At 42.6% G+C, this 22,695-nt stretch overlaps 1 protein-coding gene across 1 annotated transcript in view; it reads left to right on the top strand.

The window, feature by feature from the left end:
• Nucleotides 1-22,695, top strand: part of LOC107294634 (alpha-1-macroglobulin-like) — a gene marked incomplete at its 3' end in the record, with an annotated part of 65,396 nt that overhangs the window by 1,922 nt on the left and 40,779 nt on the right. The window contains exons 2-7 of the mRNA XM_029285658.1: nucleotides 11,018-11,201; nucleotides 13,040-13,205; nucleotides 15,959-16,011; nucleotides 18,120-18,140; nucleotides 19,149-19,317; nucleotides 20,975-21,059. Coding sequence (XP_029141491.1) covers nucleotides 11,018-11,201; nucleotides 13,040-13,205; nucleotides 15,959-16,011; nucleotides 18,120-18,140; nucleotides 19,149-19,317; nucleotides 20,975-21,059 — 678 coding nt within the window. The remainder of the gene's footprint in view (nucleotides 1-11,017; nucleotides 11,202-13,039; nucleotides 13,206-15,958; nucleotides 16,012-18,119; nucleotides 18,141-19,148; nucleotides 19,318-20,974; nucleotides 21,060-22,695) is intronic.

Genomic DNA, 22,695 nt, shown 5'->3' with positions numbered 1-22,695 from the left:
TGGCTGAGGGAATGCCCTGGCCGAAGGCTTCCTACTCAGCCCTGCTGCCACTGAGGAGCCAGGAAAGAGGCAGCAGGTGAGAAAAGTTAACATTGAGAGATGCATGGTGGGATGCTGATGTATTTAGCAGACTCTTCAAGAAATCACAGATATTAAGGTGACATTGAGAAGAGAATAGGGCAAGCATCTGGTTAGCCACCATGACAGAAGGTCTTGTTGGAAGAAAAGTCTTCATCCTGGTTCATCCAAGCTGGGAATAAACATGGCAACTTCTTTGGGAAGAAGGTTGTACTTTATTGAAGAGGAGAGCCAGACAGGAAGATGGTTCTGGCAGCAAAGAGGAGAGAAAAAAGGGCTGAACACATGTAGGGAGTAGGTTTTTATATCCTCTGAAGCCTTTTGTTTGGAATTATTTCCTGTTCCTGTTTTGCGGCTATTTCCTGTGTCATGTATTCTGACCTGAGTTTGGGTGTGCCCTTTGGCCTTTGTGAGTTAATCCTACCATGTCCTGTTTCAGGTGGGGTATGCAGATTTTAGGTCTTTGTCTTTCTAATCTAGCTCCAACTTTCCTGATGGTTTACATCTGCATTTGTACAGAGCTGGCTTCTGCTTGGGGGGAGACAGACTTGGGGCTATTAAGAAAACTGGGCATGCTTTCCTGCCTCTTCAAGATCCTTTGAGAAAATGTATTTTCCTGCCCTTTTAATTTTTCCTTCTCTGTGGGGCTGACTTCCCACAGTCTCAAAGATGCCTTTTCATGTAGGGGGGTTGGACTAGACAACTTCCAAGGTACCTTCCACTCTGCTATTATGTTATTCTGTCATTTCCCCCAGAAAACATCTTGGTGTTCATCTAAAGGTCACTTCCTGAACAGTTGGACTCCTGGCCTCCTCATTGCAAGAATCAGGGAAACCACCTCCAACGGGAGATGGATCCAGTCCCTCAAGAGATAAAGGTCCCCAAATCTAAAGGAAAATACTCGTGAAACAAGAGATAGAACAAGCTTAAATACATCCACAAACAAAGAAAGGGTGTGCATGCCTGTGAAAGGAAGGGAAGGAGATAAAGAAGCAGGTCCAGATCAGAATAATAAAAAAAGAAAATAAAAAGGCAATTTCTTAAAAATCGTAGTCATTTACCCAAAAGTAGCCACGTTAAGAGCAGAAGCCATAAGACTTTGGTTGGGGAAGTGGAGAAGAAAAAGGTAACAAAACAAACGAAACAAACATTTTCAAAAACAAAACATTCTTGAAAAGCACATGATGTGCTGCTGATAACAGTTATCAACTTTTCCTTGGCTTTTTGCAAAAGGAAAAGGAAAGGCAATTCAGCCCCTCTCCCAAATTACCATTATTCCTAGATTCAGAAAGCATAGAATGGAAGGGATTTTGAGAACATCCAAGCCATTTGCCTCGCCCTGCCTTATATATATCTTTTCTGTGGTTTTTAGCTTATGAACAATCAAAGGAACAGTTGGCATTTCTAGGGCATATAGATTTCTCAGAAAAGCTTTTCACTGCATTATCATGGAACAATAATTCAGAAACTGCAGAATGTTGTGGTAAATGTTATCAAGCAGCAATTTATCCACCCGAAGTAATAAAAAAATAAATAAATTTATTTTTTCTGAATTCAAGGTACATAATTAAATCAACAGAGAGCCAGTTTGTTATACTACTGACCACTAGGAGTCAGACTAAGATAACTTCTATGCTCTTAAAACTCCTCATACATAAGTAGTAGCTCTCAGATTAGATAGATTTTTGCACACATAGGCAAAGGTGGATGAAAAGGTTGCGTTTTTCCAACCTAAATCATTCTTCCAATTTCTGAGCTTTCTTTTTATTTCTGACCAGCCAATGTTGTTTGTGATGACTGGTTTTCAAATGAAATGTTAGCCTTTAATACACAGAAGTCCCCTGATAACTTTTGCTAATAAGCTATTCCAGTGATGGTCAACCTTTTAGAGACTTGAGTGCCCAAACTGCAACCCAAAACTCACTTATTTATTGCTGGGTGCCAAGTGGGCATAGCCCACTGGGTGGGCGTGGCTGTGGTGGTCATGGCAGACTGGGTGGGTGTGGCCAAGATGGGCGTGGTCACTTCAATGTTGCTCGTGGGGAGGGACGCCTGTGGGGGCTGGGCAGGGTTGGGGGAGATCCAGGGGGTCTCTGCAGGTGGGATGGTGGGTAGGAGGCTCGTCCTGCGGGGTGAGGCGAGGCAGGGCTGGGGTGCCATTGTCGCAGCTGCTGCCTGACACCATCGGCCCCCGCACACAGAGGCCAGTGAGTGCATGGGGGCCGACAGTGTCCGTCAGCAGCTACAGCCTGCCGGCCCCTTGACTGGCGCACTTTGGGGCTCTGCAGCCCACCACCAGTAGTTCAGAGAAGTGCCCAAGAGAGGGCTCTGAGTGTCGCCTCTGGCACGTGTGCCATAGGTTCACCACCACTGAGCTATTCTGTTCTTCCCTGCATCCAATCTGGTATGTATAACATCAACGGTGTCTTTAATGGCTTTTTGATGGTCATGTTGATTTATTTAAATTTATTGGCTGCTCAGTTCCAGTGGGCCTTCCAATCTCCAGAATAAAAATGGTTACATCTAGTAGGTATACCTAGACTCTTCTTTAAAGTTCTGGTGGGAGCAATGAAAGAATTTAAATGGTGATCAGGAAGGATGCCAACAGCTGTCCAACTTTGGACTGGAAGTCCATGTAATCTAAATATTATTTTAAGGGAGGTTGGTTATTTACCTACTGCCCCGAAACAGCTTGTTCTTTCAGCACGCGTGGGAGGCAGTTATTTTTTCTTTAATCTGACAGATCTGGGGGCAGGCTGATGAAGCAACCACAACAATTAATTACATTCCCAAAACTCCCCGTCTTTCACAATAGTCACATTTTCCTTGTTGTTTTCCCCTTAACTGGCAGGCTTCCTGGTTGTGTTGACAGGTTGATCACCTGTTTTACTGGAACTGCAAGTCAACTTTAATCTCCCCCCCTCCACAAACTGTCAATAGACCTGGGACGAACATTGCTATTATCACTGAAACTTGATGAAATGGAAGCTATGATGATAATGTACTAGTAGAAGGATACTACTAGTATCCTTGATTTGTTCAAAAGAAACAGATCTAATAAAAGAGTAGCAATACTGTAGTTGTATGCAGGGCTTTTTTTGTCATAGAACGCCCAGAATGGAGTTCCGGCACCTTTTTTGGATGGAACCTTGTAGGATAGGCAAGGCGGGTTATATGACGTGTGAGTTCTGGCACCTTTTTTTTTTTTTTTTTTTTTTTTTACAAAAAAAGCACTGGTTGTATGTATGCATAGTATGCAAAGATGCTCCCCTCTGGGAGGAGGTTTAGAAGTATTTCTAGCAGGACTTCCCGATTCTGTAATAGCTTTGTTCCCTATGCCTTCCGTCAAATTCGCAAAATTCGTATTTCTTGCTATGCACATGTATACATAATCCAAACTAGACTGTGTTGTTTCTCTGTATCATATAATATATGTGGGTATATGCATAATTCTGTATTTGTTTATTTATTTTTGCCATATTTATGTAGTGTATATGGGAGGTGGTGACCCACTGAGAGCTGTATGCAATGCAATTTCATTTTAATGTACGCTGATTAGTGTACACTCAAAGTGACAATAAAGTTATTATTCTATTCTTATTCTGTCTGTACGGTGTGTAAAGAATTACTAGAGTGGCACAGAAATTATGTATGTATGTAAAGAATTACTACAGCTACACAGAAATGCATGATATCAGGGATGCTTAGCAAAAAGTTCATCTACTACCTTTGCCTGGTTGGGTGGCCCTATAGTACTTTGAAGAACAAAGTATTTGGGTGAATATTGATGGGAAAAGAACTGTCATTGCTATAGGGCCACCCAACCAGGCAGAGGTAGTAGATGAACATTTTGCTAATCAGTTAGCTGAAATGTGCACTGTGCAGGAAACACCACTGCAGTAATGGGGGACTTTAACTACCGTGACATCAACTGGGAAACAAATTCTGCCATGAGCGGGAGATTGAATAGGTTCCTGACATGCCTAGCTGACAAGTTTATCATCCAAAAAGTAGAGGAGGGAACTAGAGCAGGGGGTGGAAACCCGCGACTCTGGAGCCGCATGCGGCTCTTTCATCCCTCTACTGTGGATCCCAGTCCTCCGCCATTTGCTCCGTCCAAGTTGAAGAAAGCTGCTTCCTGCTATGCTTCTGCTTTCTGCATGAGAAGTGATAAATGAAGGATTAGGGTGGGTTTTTTTGAAAGCAGTTAATCACTGTCTTTAAAAATTCAGGGAAGACTTATAAATGTGGCTTATTTTATCAGAGCTAAATGATATATTGGAGAGAGAGAGAAAGAGGGAGGGAGGGAGAGAGAGAAAGAGAGAGAGAGAGAGAGAGAGAGAGAGAGAGAGAGAATATATGTGATTGACCTTACTGGACTTTTAGTAAAGACTGTTTAATGAAATATTTTGATGTTTTTTTTTAATTAAGAGATGAGGTATAGGGATAATTATGCTGTACTTAAAGACGGTAGATAAGCTACTAAAATTGTTTTTACCTGTTGGGATGAAGGAGAAAGGGGTTTTTTCCCCTCTTTCTCCTGTCCTTTTCTTCCCCCCCCCTGCAATTTTTTTCTTTTTTCTTTTTTTCTTTGTAGTTTTTATAGTTTGCACTGGCTTTTACTCTTTTCATTTATAATCCTTAATAAAAATTGCTCCAACACTGGAAATAAAAACAGGGGTCCCCAATCGCCAGTGTGGGAACAGGCACTGGTCTGCGGCTTGCCCGAAACGGGTCCACACAAACAAGTGAAGCTCCATCCGCGGGATGCAGGCAACGCGTGAAACCACGCCCCCTCTGGATCCACGGAAAAACCTCTCTCCACAGAACCGGTCCCTGGTGATCAAAAGATTAGGGGCCACTGATATAAAAGACCTGGCTGTAAACAACGATGTTACACAGGCTTTGAAGGAAACCTCCCCGGGGTCCTTCTTCTGTGCAGAATAAAGTTGTGTTGCTTCAGTCTCCACCTCGGTGTGCTCAATTGGCTTTCAACACTGGCAAGGACCCAGTGTTGGGCTGAGACATCAGAAATATCAACACAGTTCCCAGCTTTGACCTCTTCTGCTTCTGTTTGCAGAGAGACAATCAGCAACCAGAACTGAGGAAGGAACGGCTCAGCCTTTTCAGCTCAGCTTCCCAGCCAGCCTCTCTCTCTCTTCATGGTTATGGGGAAAAGCGGGCAATGTGAAAAAAATGTCTTCCCTCTCCTTCTACTATCTGCCCTTCTCAGGACCATTGTAGCTGTTCCCACCCCCAAACTGTAAGTGGCCCTCTGCAGGCTTCCTCCTTTTCTGACTTCTTTGGCTGGGGAAAAAAATTAGGCTTTCAACTCTAAGCATCTCTCAGTCTGGGATTTGCAAAGGGAAACTTAAGGAGGAGTGATGATCCAGAGACACTGAGGGGTGAGGGAGGGCTATTATTATTTTTTTTAAAAAAAAAAGTATTTAGAAGATTAGTTTTCTTTTGGGCTTTGGACACTGAGGTGGCAATAGGAGGTGTAAAGGAAAGCCACTTCCTTTGTTTAGACTGGAAAGGGACCCCACTGAATGCAATGGGGCTTTGGAGCATAGCGTACAGGGTATACCTTTTGAGGGAGATGGGGGATTCCAGAAATGTGAAAAATAAATAAAACATAACATAACATAATGCTAGACGAGACTAGGGTCTTTCTTTGAAAAATGGAAGGATCATTTCTACAACCTGTGTTTAGTGTTTATTTTAAAGATAGTAGTTTTATTTGTTTACTCCATCTATTCCTTCCTTCCTCCCTCCCTCCCTCCCTCCCTCCCTCCCTCCCTCTTTTCTTCCTTTGAAGAGTTTCCTAGGAGCACAAATGTAATAATGATAATGATAATGATGATGATGATGATAATAATAATAATATAATAATAAACTTTGCAAAATACATCAAGAAACTGCAGCTTCCTGCAATAACTCCAGCAACGTTACAAAAAACTGCGCTACTCGGAACATCTTACTGTATATTATAAGGAGGTACCTAGATGACACCTAGGATGTTGGTAGCAACCTGTGTCAACCATCAGCGCCAGCCAATTTGAATGTTCAGTTGACTGAGGTTCATGTTTAATGAATAAAAGATAATAACAATAACAATAATAAGTTGGAAGGGACCTTGGAGATCATCTAGTCCAAGGGTGTCAAACTCGCCACGTTATGTGATGTGTTGCGATGTATCGCGACTCTTTTTGCATTGCCAGCAATGGGGTGGGCACGGCTTCGATATGATGCATCCGGCCCGCAGGCAAGCAGTTTCATACCCCTGATCTAGTCCAACCCCCTCTCAGGCAGGAAACCCTATACTAGGGGTGTCAAACTCACAATGTCACATGATGTGTCGTAACGTATCGCAGCTTTTTTGCCATTGCCGGCAATGGGGTGGGCGCAGTTTCGCTATGATGCATCCGGCTTGCGGGCCGGCAGTTTGACACCCCTGCCCTATACCATTTCAGACAAATGGCTGTCTGAATACAATCTGGACTTTTGTAAAGATCAGACAAATTGCTCATTGGCAGACAAACAGGTACACATTTCCATTTAGGAGTACTGAGAAGAAAGGACTCTCGGGACCGTCCACTTCTTTGGCTCAAGGCAGGAATTCAAATAAAAAAAAACAGTTTCTAGTATCCAGTTGGCATATGCCTTCCCGAAAATGAAACCCATTTGTTCCTAGTGACAGAAAAGATTCCTGTCATTGCTGGCTAATATTTAATTTGCGTATTTTTGCGGGAAGGGAATGTTTATGTTTTGATGTTGTGACAAGATGAGATTGAATTGCATCATCTGTCATTTTGAAAGTCGTTGGATTGTAATTTCCTAATTTTCTTCAATAATAATAATAATAATAATAATAATAATAATAATAATAATAATAATAATAATAATAATAATAATAATAATAATAATAATAATAATAATAATAATAAAGTTGGAAGGGGCCTTGGAGGTCAACTAGTCCAACCCCCTGCTCAGGCAGGAAACCCTATACCATTTCAGACAAATGGCTGTCCAGTCTCTTAAAAACTTCCAGTGTTGGAGCATTCACCACTTCTGGAGGCAGGTTGTTCCACTGGTTAATTGTTCTAACTGTCAGGAAGTTTCTCCTTAGTTCTAGGTTGCTTCTCTCTTTGGTTAGTTTCCACCCGTTGCTTCTTGTCCTGCCTTCAGGCGCTTTGAAGAATAGCTTGACTCTTCTTTGTGGCAGCCCCTGAGATATTGGAACACTGCTATCATGTGTGACTTCTCCTAAGTGTGACTTCTCCTAAGTTCTTAGATTGTCTTGTGAGTTTCCTGGGATGGTTGCGATTAACAATTTCAGCAAAGATTTTGACCCAAGAACTAACCCTAACTAGTTCAAACTGTCTCTTCTTTTGTTTTCCTTCCTGATCTATATAAGAGATCTCTTTGGCCTGGATCAGGATGGCCTGTTTCCTTCTGTCATTACTTTTTGCAATGTTTAGATCCTTCTGTTCACTGACAGTGTGAAAACTCTCCCCCTTTTCATATCTCCTGCCCTCACAGCCTCTTTCCACTTAGCCATTGTACAAGGACATCCCAAAGGTGCTTTTTGAGGAGGCAACTGGACTTTCTTGTAAGGTTCTACATTTAGGCAAGAAAAACCAAATGTACAGGTATAGTATAGGGGGTACCTTGCTCAATAGTAGTAACTGTGAGAGGGATCTCGGAGTCCTAGTGGACAGTCACTTAAATATTAGCCAGCAGTGTGCTGCAGCTGCCAAAAAAGCCAACACAGTGCTAGGCTGCATTAACAGAGGGATAGAATCAAGATCACGTGAAGTTTTAATACCACTTTACAATGCCTTGGTAAGGCCATACTTGGAATGCTGCATCCAGTTTTGGTCACCACGATGTAAAAAAGATGTTGAGACTTTAGAAAGAGAACAGAGAAGAGCAACAAAGATGATTAGGGGACTGGAGGCTAAAACATATAAGGAAAGGCTGCTGGAATTGGGTATGTCTAGTTTAATGAAGAGAAGGACGAGGGGGGACATGATAGCAGTGTTCCAATATCTCAGGGGCTGCCACAAAGAAGAGGGAGTCAAGCTATTTTCCAAAGCTCCTGAAGGCAGGACAAGAAGCAACGGGTGGAAACTAATCAAGGAGAGAAGCAACCTAGAACTAAGGAGAAACTTCCTGACAGTTAGAACAATTAACCAATAGAACAACCTGCCTCCAGAAGTTGTGAATGCTCCAACACTGGAAGCTTTTAAGAAGAGACTGGACAGCCATCTGTCCAAAATGGTGTAGGGTTTCCTGCCTGAGCAGGGGGTTGGACTCGATGACCTCCAAGGTCCCTTCCAACTTTATTATTATTATTATTATTATAAATATTAGCCAGCAGTGTGCTGCAGCTGCCAAAAAGGCCACCTCAGTGCTGGGCTGCATTAACAGAGGGATAGAATCAAGATCACGCAAAGTATTAATACCACTTTACAATGCCTTGGTAAGGCCACACTTGGAATCCTGCATCCAGTTTTGGTCACCACGATGTAAAAAAGATGTTGAGACTCTGGAAAGAGTACAGAGAAGAGCAACAAAGATGATCAGGGGACTGCAGGCTAAAGCATATAAGGAACGGCTGCTGGAATTGGGTATGTCTAGTTTAATGAAGAGAAGGACGAGGGGGGACATGATAGCAGTGTTTCAATATCTCAGGCGCTGCCACATAGAAGGGGGAGTCAAGCTATTTTCCAAAGCACCTGAAGGCAGGGCAAGAAGCAACCAATTTAAACTAATCAAGGAGAAAAGCAACTTGGAACTAAGAAGAAATTTTCTGACAGTTAGAACAATTAATCAGTGGAACAACCTGCCTCCAGAAGTGGTGAATGCTCCAACACTGGAAGTTTTTACAAAGAGACTGGACAGCCACTTGTCTGAAATGGTAGAGGGTTTCCTGCCTGAGCAGGGGGTTGGACCAAAGGTGTCAAAAGGTTGGATCATGGCAACTGGACCAGTCTTGTTAATCTTGTTCTGACCCGATTCCCCAAACACAACAGACGCACCAATAAATCTCCAACGTTCCTTTCGCACAGCTGCCTGTTAAAGTCTTTAGTTGCCTCCAAACAACGGAGCTTGCTCCCTTTTCCCCTGCAGGGGTCTTCCAAAACCCAGAGTTAATTTCAATCTCTCACCACGCTTGCAGCAAGAGTCCTTCAGGCAAGCTGGCTCTTTTCCAACACCCACGCGCTCAGAAGGCGCTCTGACTCCCAGCACCGCAGGATCCTAGGAAAGTTTACAAACCAGAGTCAGGAGTTCCAACCAGAACAGGGCTTTTCAACCAGTGGTACGGGTACCACCTGTGGTACATTGGCATCTGGCAGGTGATACGCGACCATCCTAGAAAAGTGGTAGCGGGGGAGGGGAATGAGCTGAACCGGTGGCAGCACCGCACAAGCCTGAGCGAGAGACGGCTGGAGCTGCAGAGCTGTCAGGGCTCAGCAGAAGCGCCAGGATCAACACTAGGCTCCAGCTGGAGCTCAGCGCTGATCCTGGCTCTTCTGCTGAGCCCTGAAGAAGCACCAATCAGCTGGAAAGCAGCACTGATCCTGGCGCTTCTGCTGAGTCCAGAAGAAGCATCAATCAGCTGGAATGTTATTATTATTATTTTATTATTATTAATGTTGCAGCATCTCCAGGGTCTTGTGATTTACATTCAGATGCTTGGCAACTGATTCATATTTATGACGGTCACAGTGTCCCAGGGTCATGTGAAGTGACCAAAACCTGCTGCAACCACCCAGCAGACAGGGGGAATAAAAACCAAACACCCCCCCACCCCACCCCCGCTGCCAATCCTCAACAGAAATGCTCACAACAATGAAAACCTCGGACAGGAGGAAGAGCGCCACCAGGTGGGCAGGCAGGTGTCTTGCTCAGCAGTGGCTTGAGGGGCACTTTTTTCAGTGCCATTGTAACTTCAAACAGTCACTAAGCGAACTGTTGTAAGTTGAGGACTACCTGTACTTTATCACTTTTTTTTGGGGTCATCAAGTTTTTCACACCTTGCTGGTGGTACTCGGATGTTGCCATATCCTAAAAGTGGTACAATGCGTGAAAAGGTTGAAAAGCCCTGAACTAGAAGTGGCTGACTGGCAGGAAGACAAATAGTTGTCTGCCACACCTATTCGTCTCCGCCTCTGCCTCTTATCTACAGCTGAGGGTGGGGCTCTGTTAGCAGCGGTGGCTCTTCCTCCCTGAAGACCACCCCATAGCCTCTCACTGTTCTCCTCTCCTCAGCCTCTGCCACACCCGCGCATCAATCACTGGCCCCATGTGATCTCCTCTCCTGAATCACTTACCTCAAGGCATGGAGGTCTCAGCCTTTCCATCTGGGGGCTGGCGGATGGCCCAGTCTTGGCCTCTGTCCCTGGCTGTGACAGCTCCATTCCTTCGTCCCCAATGGAGCTTTCAGATGGCCCTGATGCTGGGGTCGACGCCCACTCCTGTGCTTCCTCCTCTGAGTCGGCTACAACAAATCTGAGACATTTTATTGCTGATCCAAGAGATTTCATTCGTCAGAGCAAAATTAGTTAAGTGGAGAGTCAAAGAGTGATTGGAAGGTACCAACTCTTGCCACACCAACCTCATGGGTTTCTGTCCACATTGCAACCCATTTTGGGGAGAACCCCCTGAAGTTGGTATGGCAAGAGTTGGTAGATTCCAACAACTCTTTGACTCTTCCTAAGTAATTTTGCTCTGACGGATGAAGTTGCTTGGATGAGCAATGAAAAGTCTCAGATTAACCAAGATTGGTCCAGTTGCCATGATTCAACCTTTTGACACTGCTTTAGAAAGACGATAGTTATCTGTCTCCACCAACACAGGCTCAAATCTCAGGAAACCCTCCTGTATTTGCACCGCATATTTCCTAATCAGAGCCCTTGTCCTTCTTTTCAAGGCAATATGTAGTGTTGGTGCCCAGCACGATCCACATGGAGACCTCTGAGAACTTCTGCATCCAGATGAACCATCTGAAGGAAACACTCACCTTGACCATCTTTCTGGAATACGGGAGCCAGAATTTGATCCTGAATCAAGTGACGGTAGAAGAGAAAGATGGATTTCGGTGTGTTCCTTTCCAGGTAAGACTCCCTCTCTCTCTCTCCCTCTCTTTCTCTCTTGCAAGCTGTGTTTCTAATTCTAACCTACATTGTCAGACAGTCCAATTCATATAAGATAAAATAACCTTTATTGTCATTTTTTACTAAGAGCACACTGCTTACACTAAAAATGAAATTCTGTTGCCTGCTCTCAAAAGAAAGTATATATCTATCCATACCCATACACAACACATATATACACATGCTGTATACATACATACACAACACATACACACATACATATATACAGACTGGATGGCCATTTGTCTGAAATGGTATAGGGTTTCCTGCCTGAGCAGGGAGTTGGACCAGATGACCTCCAAGGTCCCTTCCAACTTTATTATTATTATTATAATCACTGTCCATCTTGAATACATAGCGGAAAGAAGAAACTTGAGAGTTCACAAGGTTAATGCTGTATGGAACAAAACTGTGACTGAATCTGGATGTTCTTTTCAGTTTCAGTTCCATTTCTGGGATTTCTCAATGGTCTCCCATCCAAGGGCTAATTAGTTTTGAATAGCAATAGCACTTAGACTTATATACTGCTTCATAGTGCTTTACAGCCCTCTCTAAGAGTTTACAGAGTCAGCCAATTTGCCCCCAACAATCTGGGTCCTCATTTTACCAACCTCGGAAGAATGGAAGGCTGAGTCAACCTTGAGTTGGGTCAGGATCGAACTGCTGGTGTGAAAAGTGAGTTAGCCTGCAGTACTGCATTCTGACCACTGCGCCATTATGGCTCTTAACTCTTAACTGTTGCCGGGATCCACTTAACAGCTGTGGCAAGGGGCAAAACTCACTTAACAAATGTCTCACTTAGCAATAGGAATGTTGGGCTCAATTGTAGATGTTAGTTGAGGACCACCTGTAAGGTCATATTAAATCCCAGGGAAGATGGTTAGGAATGACAAACGTTTAAGAAAATAAGGAAAGTACTATATATCACGAAGGAAGGTGAATATACGTGTCCCATGATATATTTCGAGAGCAGCTGAGATCAGCCATTGCAACAGAGTCCAAAATCCCTAGACTGCTCTCATCCTTTTAGACTAGAAAAGAATAGAGCTGGAAGAGATCTTGGAGGTCTTCTAGTCCAGCCCCCCGCTCAAGCAGGAGAACCTATGCCATCTCAGACAGGTGACTGTCTAGCCTCTTCTTAAAAATCTCCAGTGATGGAATGCTCACGATTTCTGAAGGCAAGCTGTTCCACTGGTTAATTGTCCTCACTGTTAGGAAGTTTCTCCTTAATTCCAGGTTGCTTCTCTCATTGATCAGTTTCCAACCATTGTTTCTTGTCCTTCCCTCTGGTGCTTTGGAGAATAATTTGACCCCCTCTTCCTGGTGGCAGCCCCTCAAATACTGGAATACTGCTATCATTTCACCCCTATTCTTTTCTTTAAACTAGCCAAACCCAAGTCCCATAGCCGTTCTTCATATGTTTTAGTCTACAGGCCTTTGATCATCTTAGTTGCTCTTCTCTGATTTTTTTCCAAACTCTTATCACATCTTTTTTGTGATATGGTGACCAAAATTGGCTGCAGTATTCCAGATGTGATCTTACTAAGGTTTTATAAAGCAGTACTAATACTTCACGTGATCTTGATTCTATGCCTCTGTTTATGCAACCCAGGATTGTGTTAGCTTTTTTGGCTGCTGCTGCACACTGCTGGCTCGTAGTCAAGTGATCGTCCACTAGGAGTCCAAGGTCCCTCTCACAGTTGCTGTTTTTGAGCCAGGTTTCAACATCTTTTTTGTAGTATGGCTTTGGACATTTCTACCTCTCAAGCGGCTTGATTTGATCTCTTTTCATCCCGTAGATTCCCAGGTGGAGCAACATTTCACCCCCATCGGAAGCCATTCTTGTGTTGAGAGCAAATGGGTTAACCCAGAATTTCTGGAGCCGCAAAAAAGTGCAGATTGAGCAAGCAAAGGATCTGCTTTTCATCCAGACAGACAAACCAATCTACAAACCGAAGCAAGAAGGTAAAGGGCGATTCCGGTGGGAAAGCTGCTTCTGAAATTCCTGCTTTTCTGACCCTTTCGAAATGTTGTCTTTGAATATTTTACAGGCTTTACAGGTTAGTCCTGTAAGTCAATTTTCTTGGTGACCGTTCAAAGTTACAGTAGTGGCCCAAATTGTGGAAACCTTTTGGGAAAAGTGTACAGTAAAAATGCCACCTTTGGTTAAGTTTCCACCATTTTTTCTTCTCATTTCTTTATAACTGTAGCCTTGTTAACTTAATAATTCTATTTTACATCGCTTTCTGGACGATCAGTCAACTCTTTGCACCATTACTTTAATTTTATTACGTTTTTCAAGCTCACTAAATGAAAGAATACAAAAAACCCCAACCAACTTGATAGCGATCACATAACACACTGACAAATGTCTTCCTCTCAGCTTCAATACATGACATCAATAACTGAATCCTACTGTGATCCGATTGGCTCATTGCCAAAACAAGATGGCACCCGATTGGCTCTCTAAACATTCATGCTCATTGGCTACAACCAGATGAAGGAAAGCTACCTGATATCAACCTAAGCGAGTTGTGCTTCCTTTTTCTGGTTATTTGGCTATAACTTTTCATAGAATACAGTACAGATAATTGAACAAACTTTGTTTCATTACATTCTTGATTAAATTATCTTTCCATTGATATATACATTTATGGTACTACTCACCCAAAAAAGAGGTGTTACTAGCCATCAAACCTCAAAAATACACTTTTCCCAAAAGGTTTCCACAATTTTGGCAACTACTGTACAATAGCACTGACAAAAGTGACTTATGATCATTTTTCACATTTACGACCATTGCAGCACCCCCAGGGTCACATGATCAAAATTCAGACGCTTGGCAACTGGTTCATACTTATGACCGTCGCTGTGTTCTAAGGTCATGTGATCCCCTTTTGCGATCTTCGGACAAGCAAAGTCAACCGGGAAGCCAGATTCAGTTAACAACCGGGTTACTAATTAAACAACTGCAGTAATTCACTGAACAAATGTGGCAAGGCAAGTCATAAAAGGGGGGCAAAGCTCACTTCACAAATTTCTCACTTAGCGACATAAATTCTGGTCCCAATTGTGACCGTAAGTCGAGGACTACCTGTATTTTACAAATTTGAAATCCACGTTCACTTAATCCAGGGGTAGGCAACTTTGGCTCTTTTATGACTCGTGGACTTCAACTCCCAGAATTCCTGAGCCAGCATGGCTCAGCTTGGAAACCTCTCCCTTTCCCCTCAGCATGGCTGGCTCAGGAATTCTGGGAGTTGAAGTCCACGAGTCATAAAAGAGCCAACGCTGCCTACCCCTGACCTAGTCCTTGATTTACAACCTTGATTTGGGACCAGAATTTTCATTGCTAAGCAAGGCGATTGCTAACCAAGTCATGCTTGCTCTTACAACCTTTCTTCCCTTGGTTGTTAAGCAAATCACTTGTGACATGAATCATGCAGTTGTTAAGCGAATCTGGCTTCCTCTATTGAACCCATAGTCAGAAGCCTTCTGGAAAGGTCAGAATCAGAATCAGGATCAGAAGAGATTAGATCTAGTCTAATCTCTGCTCACTGCAGTAATACACCGCAGTCTATTACACTGCGGTAAAACACTAGATCAGTGTGTTTCAACCTTAGCAACTTGAAGATGTGTAGACTTCAGCTCCCAGAATTCCACAGCCAGCATGGAATTTTCTGGAAAGACCGCCATGGCCAGCTGGGGAATTCTGGGAGCTGAAGTCCACACACATCTTCAAGTTGTCAAGTATGAGAAACCCTGAACTACAGTAATTGATCTTCAAGATCCCATCTATGCCAACAAAAGTGTGTATAGATAAGGCCATGGTTTTCCCAGTTGCAATGTATGGCTGTGAAAGTTGGACCATGAGAAAGGCTGAGCGACAAAGAATTGAGGCCTTTGAACTATGGTGCTGGAGAAAACTCCTGCAAGTCCCTTGGACTGCAAACCGGTCAGTCTTAGAAGAGATCAACCCCGACTGGTCTTTAGAAGGCCAGATCCTGAAGTTGAAACTCAAATACTTTGGCCACCTAATGAGAAGGAAGGACTCACTGGAGAAGAGCCTAATGTTGGGAAAGATTGAGGGCAATAGAAGAAGGGGACGACAGAGAATAAGGTTGCTGGATGGAGTCACTGAAGCAGTAGGCGTGAGCTTAAATCAGTGATGGCGAACCTTTTAGAGACCAAGTGCCCAAACTGCAACCCAAAACCCACTTATGCATCGTTGAGTGCCAGGTGGGTGTGGCCCATTGTCTGGGTGTGGCCCATTGGGTGGGCGTGGCTATGGTAGTAATGGCAGACTGGGTGGGACTAAAAAATTCAATCAATCAATTCCAACTTTGCAAGATCTTTTTTTTCCTGCGAGAAGTTGAAATTGACTGATTGATTGAACCTTTTTTTTTTGTACACGGCGGCAGAGGCCGCCGTGTACATAAAACCTAGCTGAAGGCCTAGGACTGAGGCAACGGCGCATGTGCCCACAGAGAGGGCTCTGAGTGCCGCCTCTGGCCACCCGTGCCATAGGTTCGCCACCACTGGCTTAAATGAACTCCAGAAGATGGTATAGGACAGGAAGACCTGGAGGAACATTGTCCATGGGGTCGCGATGGGTTGGACACGACTTTGCAACTAACAACAACAATCCCATCTATATTTTAATATCTCTGTATTCAGTGGCCTCCTTTCTCCACATATTCTCTCTCTATGTTTTGCAGTTCAGTTTCGCATCGTCTGTATGGATAAAGATTTCCGTCCCATGAAGAGAAAGGTAAATTTTGTGGGGTACCAAGACAGACAGACATGATGGGGCGTTTGGCATCTCAATGTGAAAATATTCAATCCATGCTCTCCCCGGCGTCAATTCCTTTCTAGGGGAATTGTATGGACCCCTCCCTCCTCACACAGAACACTGAACCTAGCTTGTATTGAGATACTCCTGGGTGAAAACTCATGGAGTAGTTGAAGGCCTTGGATTAGTATAGGATGACTGACCTTAAATCTACTCTTAGTCATGAAAATTGGCTGGGTGACCTTGTAGCCTGTCACTGTCACCAACCTACCTCACAAGGTAGTTATTATGGGGCGGAATTCTAAGAGTAATCCCTCGAGGTAAGGCAAAATGCAAATAAATAAATATCAAAATGATAATGCAACATAAAATAATCCCCTAAAGGTGCTTTTTCAAAAAGCAACTGGACTTTCTTGTTTTTTTCTTTGAAGACATTTCACTTCTCACCCAAGAAGCTTCTTCAGCTCTGACTGGGTGGTGGGGAAATGGAAGGATTTATACTCCTTGCAGACAGCTGAATATATGAAAAGCTCAGGGGGATCTTCAGCCAACACAATACATGTGCACATTTCAAACCCAAGAATACACTAAGAGAGAAGCTTGTCCACCCCAAGGATAAAACATCCGGATGCATACTAAGCAATGTGGTATATGCAGTACAATGCAATGAGCCATGTGCAGATCTGTACTTTGGGGAAACAAAACAACTACTTCATAAAAGCATGGGACAACACAGGAGAACAAACCCATCAGGACAAGATTCAGCAGTCCATCTGCATTTAAAAGACAAAAGACTCTTTTGAAGACAGCAAAATCCACATTTTGGACCACTGGTTTGAAAGAGTACAGACTCTAGAAAGAGTACAGAGAAGAGCTACAAAGATGATTAGGGGACTGGAGGCTAAAACATATAAGGAACGGTTGCTGGAATTGGGCATGTCTAGTTTAACGAAGAGAAGGACGAGGGGGGACATGATAGCAGTGTTCCAATATCTCAGGGGCTGCCACAAAGAAGAGGGAGTCAAGCTATTTTCCAAAGTGCCTGAAGGCAGGACAAGAAGCAACAGGTGGAAGCTAACCAAAGAGAGAAGCAACCTAGAACTAAGGAGAAACCTCCTGACAGTTAGAACAATTAACCAGTGGAACAACCTGCCTCCAGAAGCGGTGAATGCGCCAACACTGGAAGTTTTTAAGAAGAAACTGGACAGCCATTTGTCCGAAATGGTATAGGGTTTCCTGCCTGAGCAGGGGCTTGGACTAGATGACCTCCAAGGTCCCTTCCAACTTTACTACTACTACTATTATTATTATTATTATTATTATTATTATTATTATTATTATTATTATTATTATTATTATTATTATTATTATTATTATTATTATTAGAGGGGTAAAAGAGGCCATCTATGTCAATATTGAGCAGCCCTCTCTCAACAGAAGCGGGGGGATACAACATCATGTATCTCCAGTCTACAACACAGTCCTTTCAGCAGTTCCAAGAAGGTTCCACACCGATTTATACCTCAGTTGACCTTGAGGACACAGACAAACCTCCAAGTGGCCTCAATGGCTCTCCAAAACAGGGGTTCCCAACCGGAAGTGCTCGCACCCCCTGGGGGTGCGAGATGATATTCCCAGGGATACGAAAACTTGGGTTTTCAAAATTATAGTATATATATGCATAATTAGTTGCTGTTATTTTGAACTTTTTGTAAGGGGTGCGAGAATATATCAGAAGCATTCTAGGGGTGCGGGGTACAGAAAAGGTTAGGAACCGCTGCTCTAAAAGAAGGCAAATGACCAGCTGTCTGCAAGGAATATATAAATCCTTCCATTCCCCACCATCCAATCAGAGCTGAAGAAGCTTCTTGGATGAGAAGTGAAACATGTTCAAAGAAAAACAGCAAAATCCAGTTGCCTCTTGAAAAATCACCTTTGGGACAACTATGACCCGGATGACTGAGAATCTCCATAGACATACAAGAATCTCCCATGTCCTTTTTTTTTTTTTACTTACACTTTTTCTCTTTCCTCTTTTTCTTTCCTTGCTGTCTTTGATTTTCCTATGGTTTTTTTTGTCTCCACAGTTTCCAGTTGTGTACATCCAGGTAAGTGCTGAAAGACCATAGCAGTGCCAGGTCCATGGCTGATTGGACCGCATTAATCTCTGGATGGGAGGCCACCAGGAAATCTGAGGGCTACAGGCTCTTGGGAAGTCAAAATGGCAAACCATTTCCAAATCGTTGCCCAGAAAGTGATTCAGGCAGATCCCTTGGTGGCGAGAGAGTTTTAAGTAACTAATGTTGTATCCCATTTCACTTCTTTAAGAATGCGGCTATTTCACAGTCCCACAAAGTTGCAAAATTAGCTCTGCCGAGAAATGAGGGGTACTTTAATTTTGACCAGGCCTGTTCCTATCTTCTTTACTAGGAATTGGACTGAATGAGAGACTTCTCCTTGCATTTGATTAGAGAAACAGTAGCATTGATCAAGGAAATCAACTAAAAACACCAAGCAACTTCCTGCATAAAGTAGTAGTTCATGGAAAGTGGATTAGTGCTACGGTACCATCTCTGGACTGCAATTCCTCAAGGTGTCCACTAGATGGCAGCAAAATTGTGAGATACTCAGGGAACACTTTCCTTCCATCTAGTGGTCTTATGGAATAATGCAGTCTTGATCTGGCAACCAGCCCAGAGGCTTGTTTTGTTTCATTCCTTTACTTCTTAAATTAGTTGCTCTAAAATTGTTAAGAGTATTCAAGAAACTATGTCCCAGCCTCCCTCAGCTTGTACAATCTGAGCTTGAACATCATTTTGCCTAAGGGCAGAGCCTTCTTGCTAATACCTACAGCTATCATCTCCAACTTGAGGCCTCCAGAAAATTAGGGAGTACAATTCCCTGAATTTCCAACCAGCCCACAATTGTCCTTGCTGGATGCAGATTTTGAGAGCTTAATCCCAACACATATGTGGGCTTCTGGAAGACTGTCATATCCCATACACTGCTAATAGCGCTCGGAAAATGGGATAGGACTACATTGTCACAAACCACTGATTCCAGAACAATTCTGGATTATGGGCAGCCTTTGGGACTTGTTATCTTGTTCTTTCCAGGATCCCAAAAACAACCGGGTGTTCCAGTGGAGAGATGTGGAGGTTCTGATGGGCATAATCCAGCTTTCCTATTCTCTGTCTTCTGATCCCCGCTTGGGCACCTACCAAGTGGTGGTAGAGAAAGACTCCACAAAGGTTGCTGAATACAGCTTTGAGGTGGACGAATATGGTAAGAAGGAGAGATCCAGTTTGTCCTGGATATATACCAGTAAAGGTTACAAGATCTGATCAGCAAAAATCTGGACAACCAGGAGATAGCAGAGAAGAATTGCTGCCCTCTAGTGGCCATGCAGATTTTTGGGCAATGCAAACTTGGCAGCTCTGCTTACTCTTTCTGCCACCTGGTGGTCATTCAGACTTTTGCATCCAGAGCAGATAACCCATATGCTCTGCAGCTAAAATGACCACTGAGCTATTATCAAGCTCTGAAACTGAGATTTTCTGTCCTTCAAGATAAACAATGGTTTTCTCTAAGAATCCATTGGAAAAAAAAATATTCAACTCAGATCCCCGCACTATGCTGTGAGTTGGCCTCAGGCTCTCCTTCCAATTTGGGTTTGTTTTTTTTTTAAAAAAAAACATCATTGAATTCCCCTCCTTTTCAATACTATGATTCTGTCTAGCAAGTATATGAGGCCTTGCATTCACCCACTTCAATTGTCACGATATTCACCATGGGTGTTGAAATTGCTTGTATGTCTTTATTGGATCCTTGTAGACCACTATGAGTCTTTCTTGATTTGGCCATCTTCAAATAGAATAAATAAAAAATAGTTTAAATAAATAAAACTAGCTTTTGGACAGTCCAAATTATTCTGCCTTGTTGAATGAAGGTTTGCTTGTCCCAATGAAGTTGTAGCAGCTTAATCTGCACACTGAAGTTTGAAGATTTAAATACCTCTTCATGTTGAGGTGGTAGATTTTTAAAAATTAGGATTATTTTTAATGATGGAAAAAGCAGGATGGAAAGAAAGGAAGGAAGAAAGAAAGGAAAGAAGGAAAAGAAAGAAAAAAGAAAAGAAAGATAGAAAGAAAGAAAGAAAGAAAGGAAAGAAAAGAAAGAAAAGAAAGAAAGAAAGAAAGAAGAAAGACAGAAAGAAAATAAATAAATAAATAAACAAACAAACAAATAAATACAGAAAGAAAGAAAGAAAGAAAGAAAGAAAGAAAGAAAGAAAGAAAGAAAGAAAGAAAGAAAGAAAGATGTATGTATGTATGTATGTATGTATGTATGTATGTATGTATTTGGCAATCAGGGATTTAGCAGACCAGTGACCTCACAATGCTGTTTATCCAGTTTAATTCTAAGACTCAGTTTCTCCAAGAAATGTAACATTGATCTGGTTACTGAACTAAATTAACCTATTTCCTGGGATTTGAGAATACGACTTACTGACTGATCAAATGAATATGGAGTGTCTGTGCCAGGAAGTTAAGATAGTGGTTAAGACAGTGTAATTGAAACCTCACTCACCCACCGCCCCAGAAACTAATTCAATGGGTTGAACTTTTACAAAACATAAGCCACCACAACAAGGACAAATTAGCTAAGAGTGAAGCCAAACTTTTTTTTAGAAGATTGTCCAATCATTAAATTCATTCTGGCATAATGTTTACTGCTTTATTAATGCAAGATTTAATTCATCTTACTTAGATTTACATCTTACTTTTCCTTTCAGACCTCAAAATAATCAGGGAGTCCATGTCTGGTCAATTTCTCCCATCACCCTACCTGTCAAGAGAGGTCACAGGAGAGAACTGAAAAGTTTGTTTCTTCCACAAGTTTCACCCCATGATTTTCCTTCCCTTCCTTTTCCTTTTTCTAGTTCTGCCCAAGTTTGAGGTTTTGATGAAGGCCCCCAAGCTAATCCAGATTTTAACTAAGGAGATAAAAGTCAGTGTGTGTGGCAGGTACGTAATGTTCATCTACTCTCCTGTTTGCATTATGAGCAGAGGGTGCAAGATTTTCCTGGTGTGATTGCAGAAGAAAGGGAGGATGGAAAGTCTGCTCAGGTCTGGGTTTAGTTCTCCTCTTGATGATTTCAGCCTGCAGAGTTGAAGAAGGATGAGAAGCGAAACGTCTTCAAAGAATAGAATAGAATAGAATAGAATAGAATAGAATAGAATAGAATAGAATAGAATAGAATAGAAATAGAATTGGAAGGGACCATGGAGGTCTTGTAGTCCAACCCCCTGCTCAGTCAAGAAACTCTACCACTTCAGACAAATGGCTGTCCAGTCTCTTATTAAAAACTTCCAGGGTTGGAGCATTCACAACTTCTGGAGGCAAGTTGTTCCACTGATTAATTGTTTTCACTGTCAGCAAATTTCTCCTTAGTTCTAGGTTGCTTCTCTCCTTGATTAGTTTCCATCCGTTGCTTCTTGTCCTGCCTTCAGGCACTTTGGAGAATAGATTGATCCCCCTCTTCTTTGGGGCAACCCTTGAGATATTGGAACACTGCTATAGATAAATACTGCTAATAGATAAATATTTATGAAACTGGTGAGAGAGGAAGTACAACAGTAATAAGCAGAGTTCCCTTTAAGGAAGTCAAGTCCTAGTTTGGTTGTTATTGTGAAAGGCTGGGTGAACAAGGCCATCTTCCTGGGTTGTTTAAACAAAGACTGTACAAATAAGCAAAAAGGAAAAAAAAATCCTGGCTGCAAGATTTGCTCTTTAATAATATCTGGAAATTACCCGGAGTCTATCTGGACTGAGATGGTGAATAAATGGCAAAAATAAAATAAAAATAACGCAATACAATATAATATAAAATCAATGATACCTGACCTAATAAATTAATTATGAAAGGGAGAAAAATAAAAGCAATCCAAAGAGAGAGAGAGAGAGAGAGAGAGGGAGAGGAAGAGAGAGAGAGAATCTGGGACCTTCCTCAGGACAGAAGGCTTAGTCAATAGCAATAGCACTTAGATTTATATGCCGCTTCTCAGAACTTTATATCCTCTCTAAGCGGTTCACAGAGTCAGCATATTGCCCCCAACAATCTGGGCCCTCCCAAATATGCTTTTTCAGGAGGCAACTGGACTTTCTTGTTTCTCTTTGAAAACGTTTCGCTTCTCATCCAAGAAGCTTCACCGCGATGTAAAAAAGATGCTGAGACTCTAGAAAGAGTGCAGAGAAGAGCAACAAAGATGATCAGGGGACTGGAGGCTAAAGCATATAAGGAACGGCTGCTGGAATTGGGTATGTCTAGTTTAATGAAGAGAAGGATGAGGGGGGACATGATAGCAGTATTCCAATATCTCAGGGGCTGCCACAAAGAAGAGGGAGTCAAGATATTCTCCAAAGCGCCTGCAGGCAGGACAAGAAGCAACGGGTGGAAACTAATCAAGGAGAGAAGCAACCTAGAAATAAGGAAAAACTTCCTGACAGTGAGAACAATTAACCAGTGGAACAACCTGCCTCCAGAAGTGGTGAATGCTCCAACACTGGAAGTTTTTAAGAAGAGACTGGACAACCATTTGTCCGAAATGATATAGGGTTTCCTGCCTGAGCAGGGGGTTGGACTAGATGACCTTCAAGGTC

This window comes from Protobothrops mucrosquamatus, unplaced genomic scaffold, assembly GCF_001527695.2.
Source record: "Protobothrops mucrosquamatus isolate PMUCROS unplaced genomic scaffold, P.Mucros_1.0 scaffold2029, whole genome shotgun sequence".
In the NCBI taxonomy this organism is placed as follows: Eukaryota; Metazoa; Chordata; class Lepidosauria; order Squamata; family Viperidae; genus Protobothrops; species Protobothrops mucrosquamatus.
The sequence above is the reverse complement of the archived record's forward strand: the minus strand, read 5'-3'. Positions and strand labels throughout refer to the sequence as shown.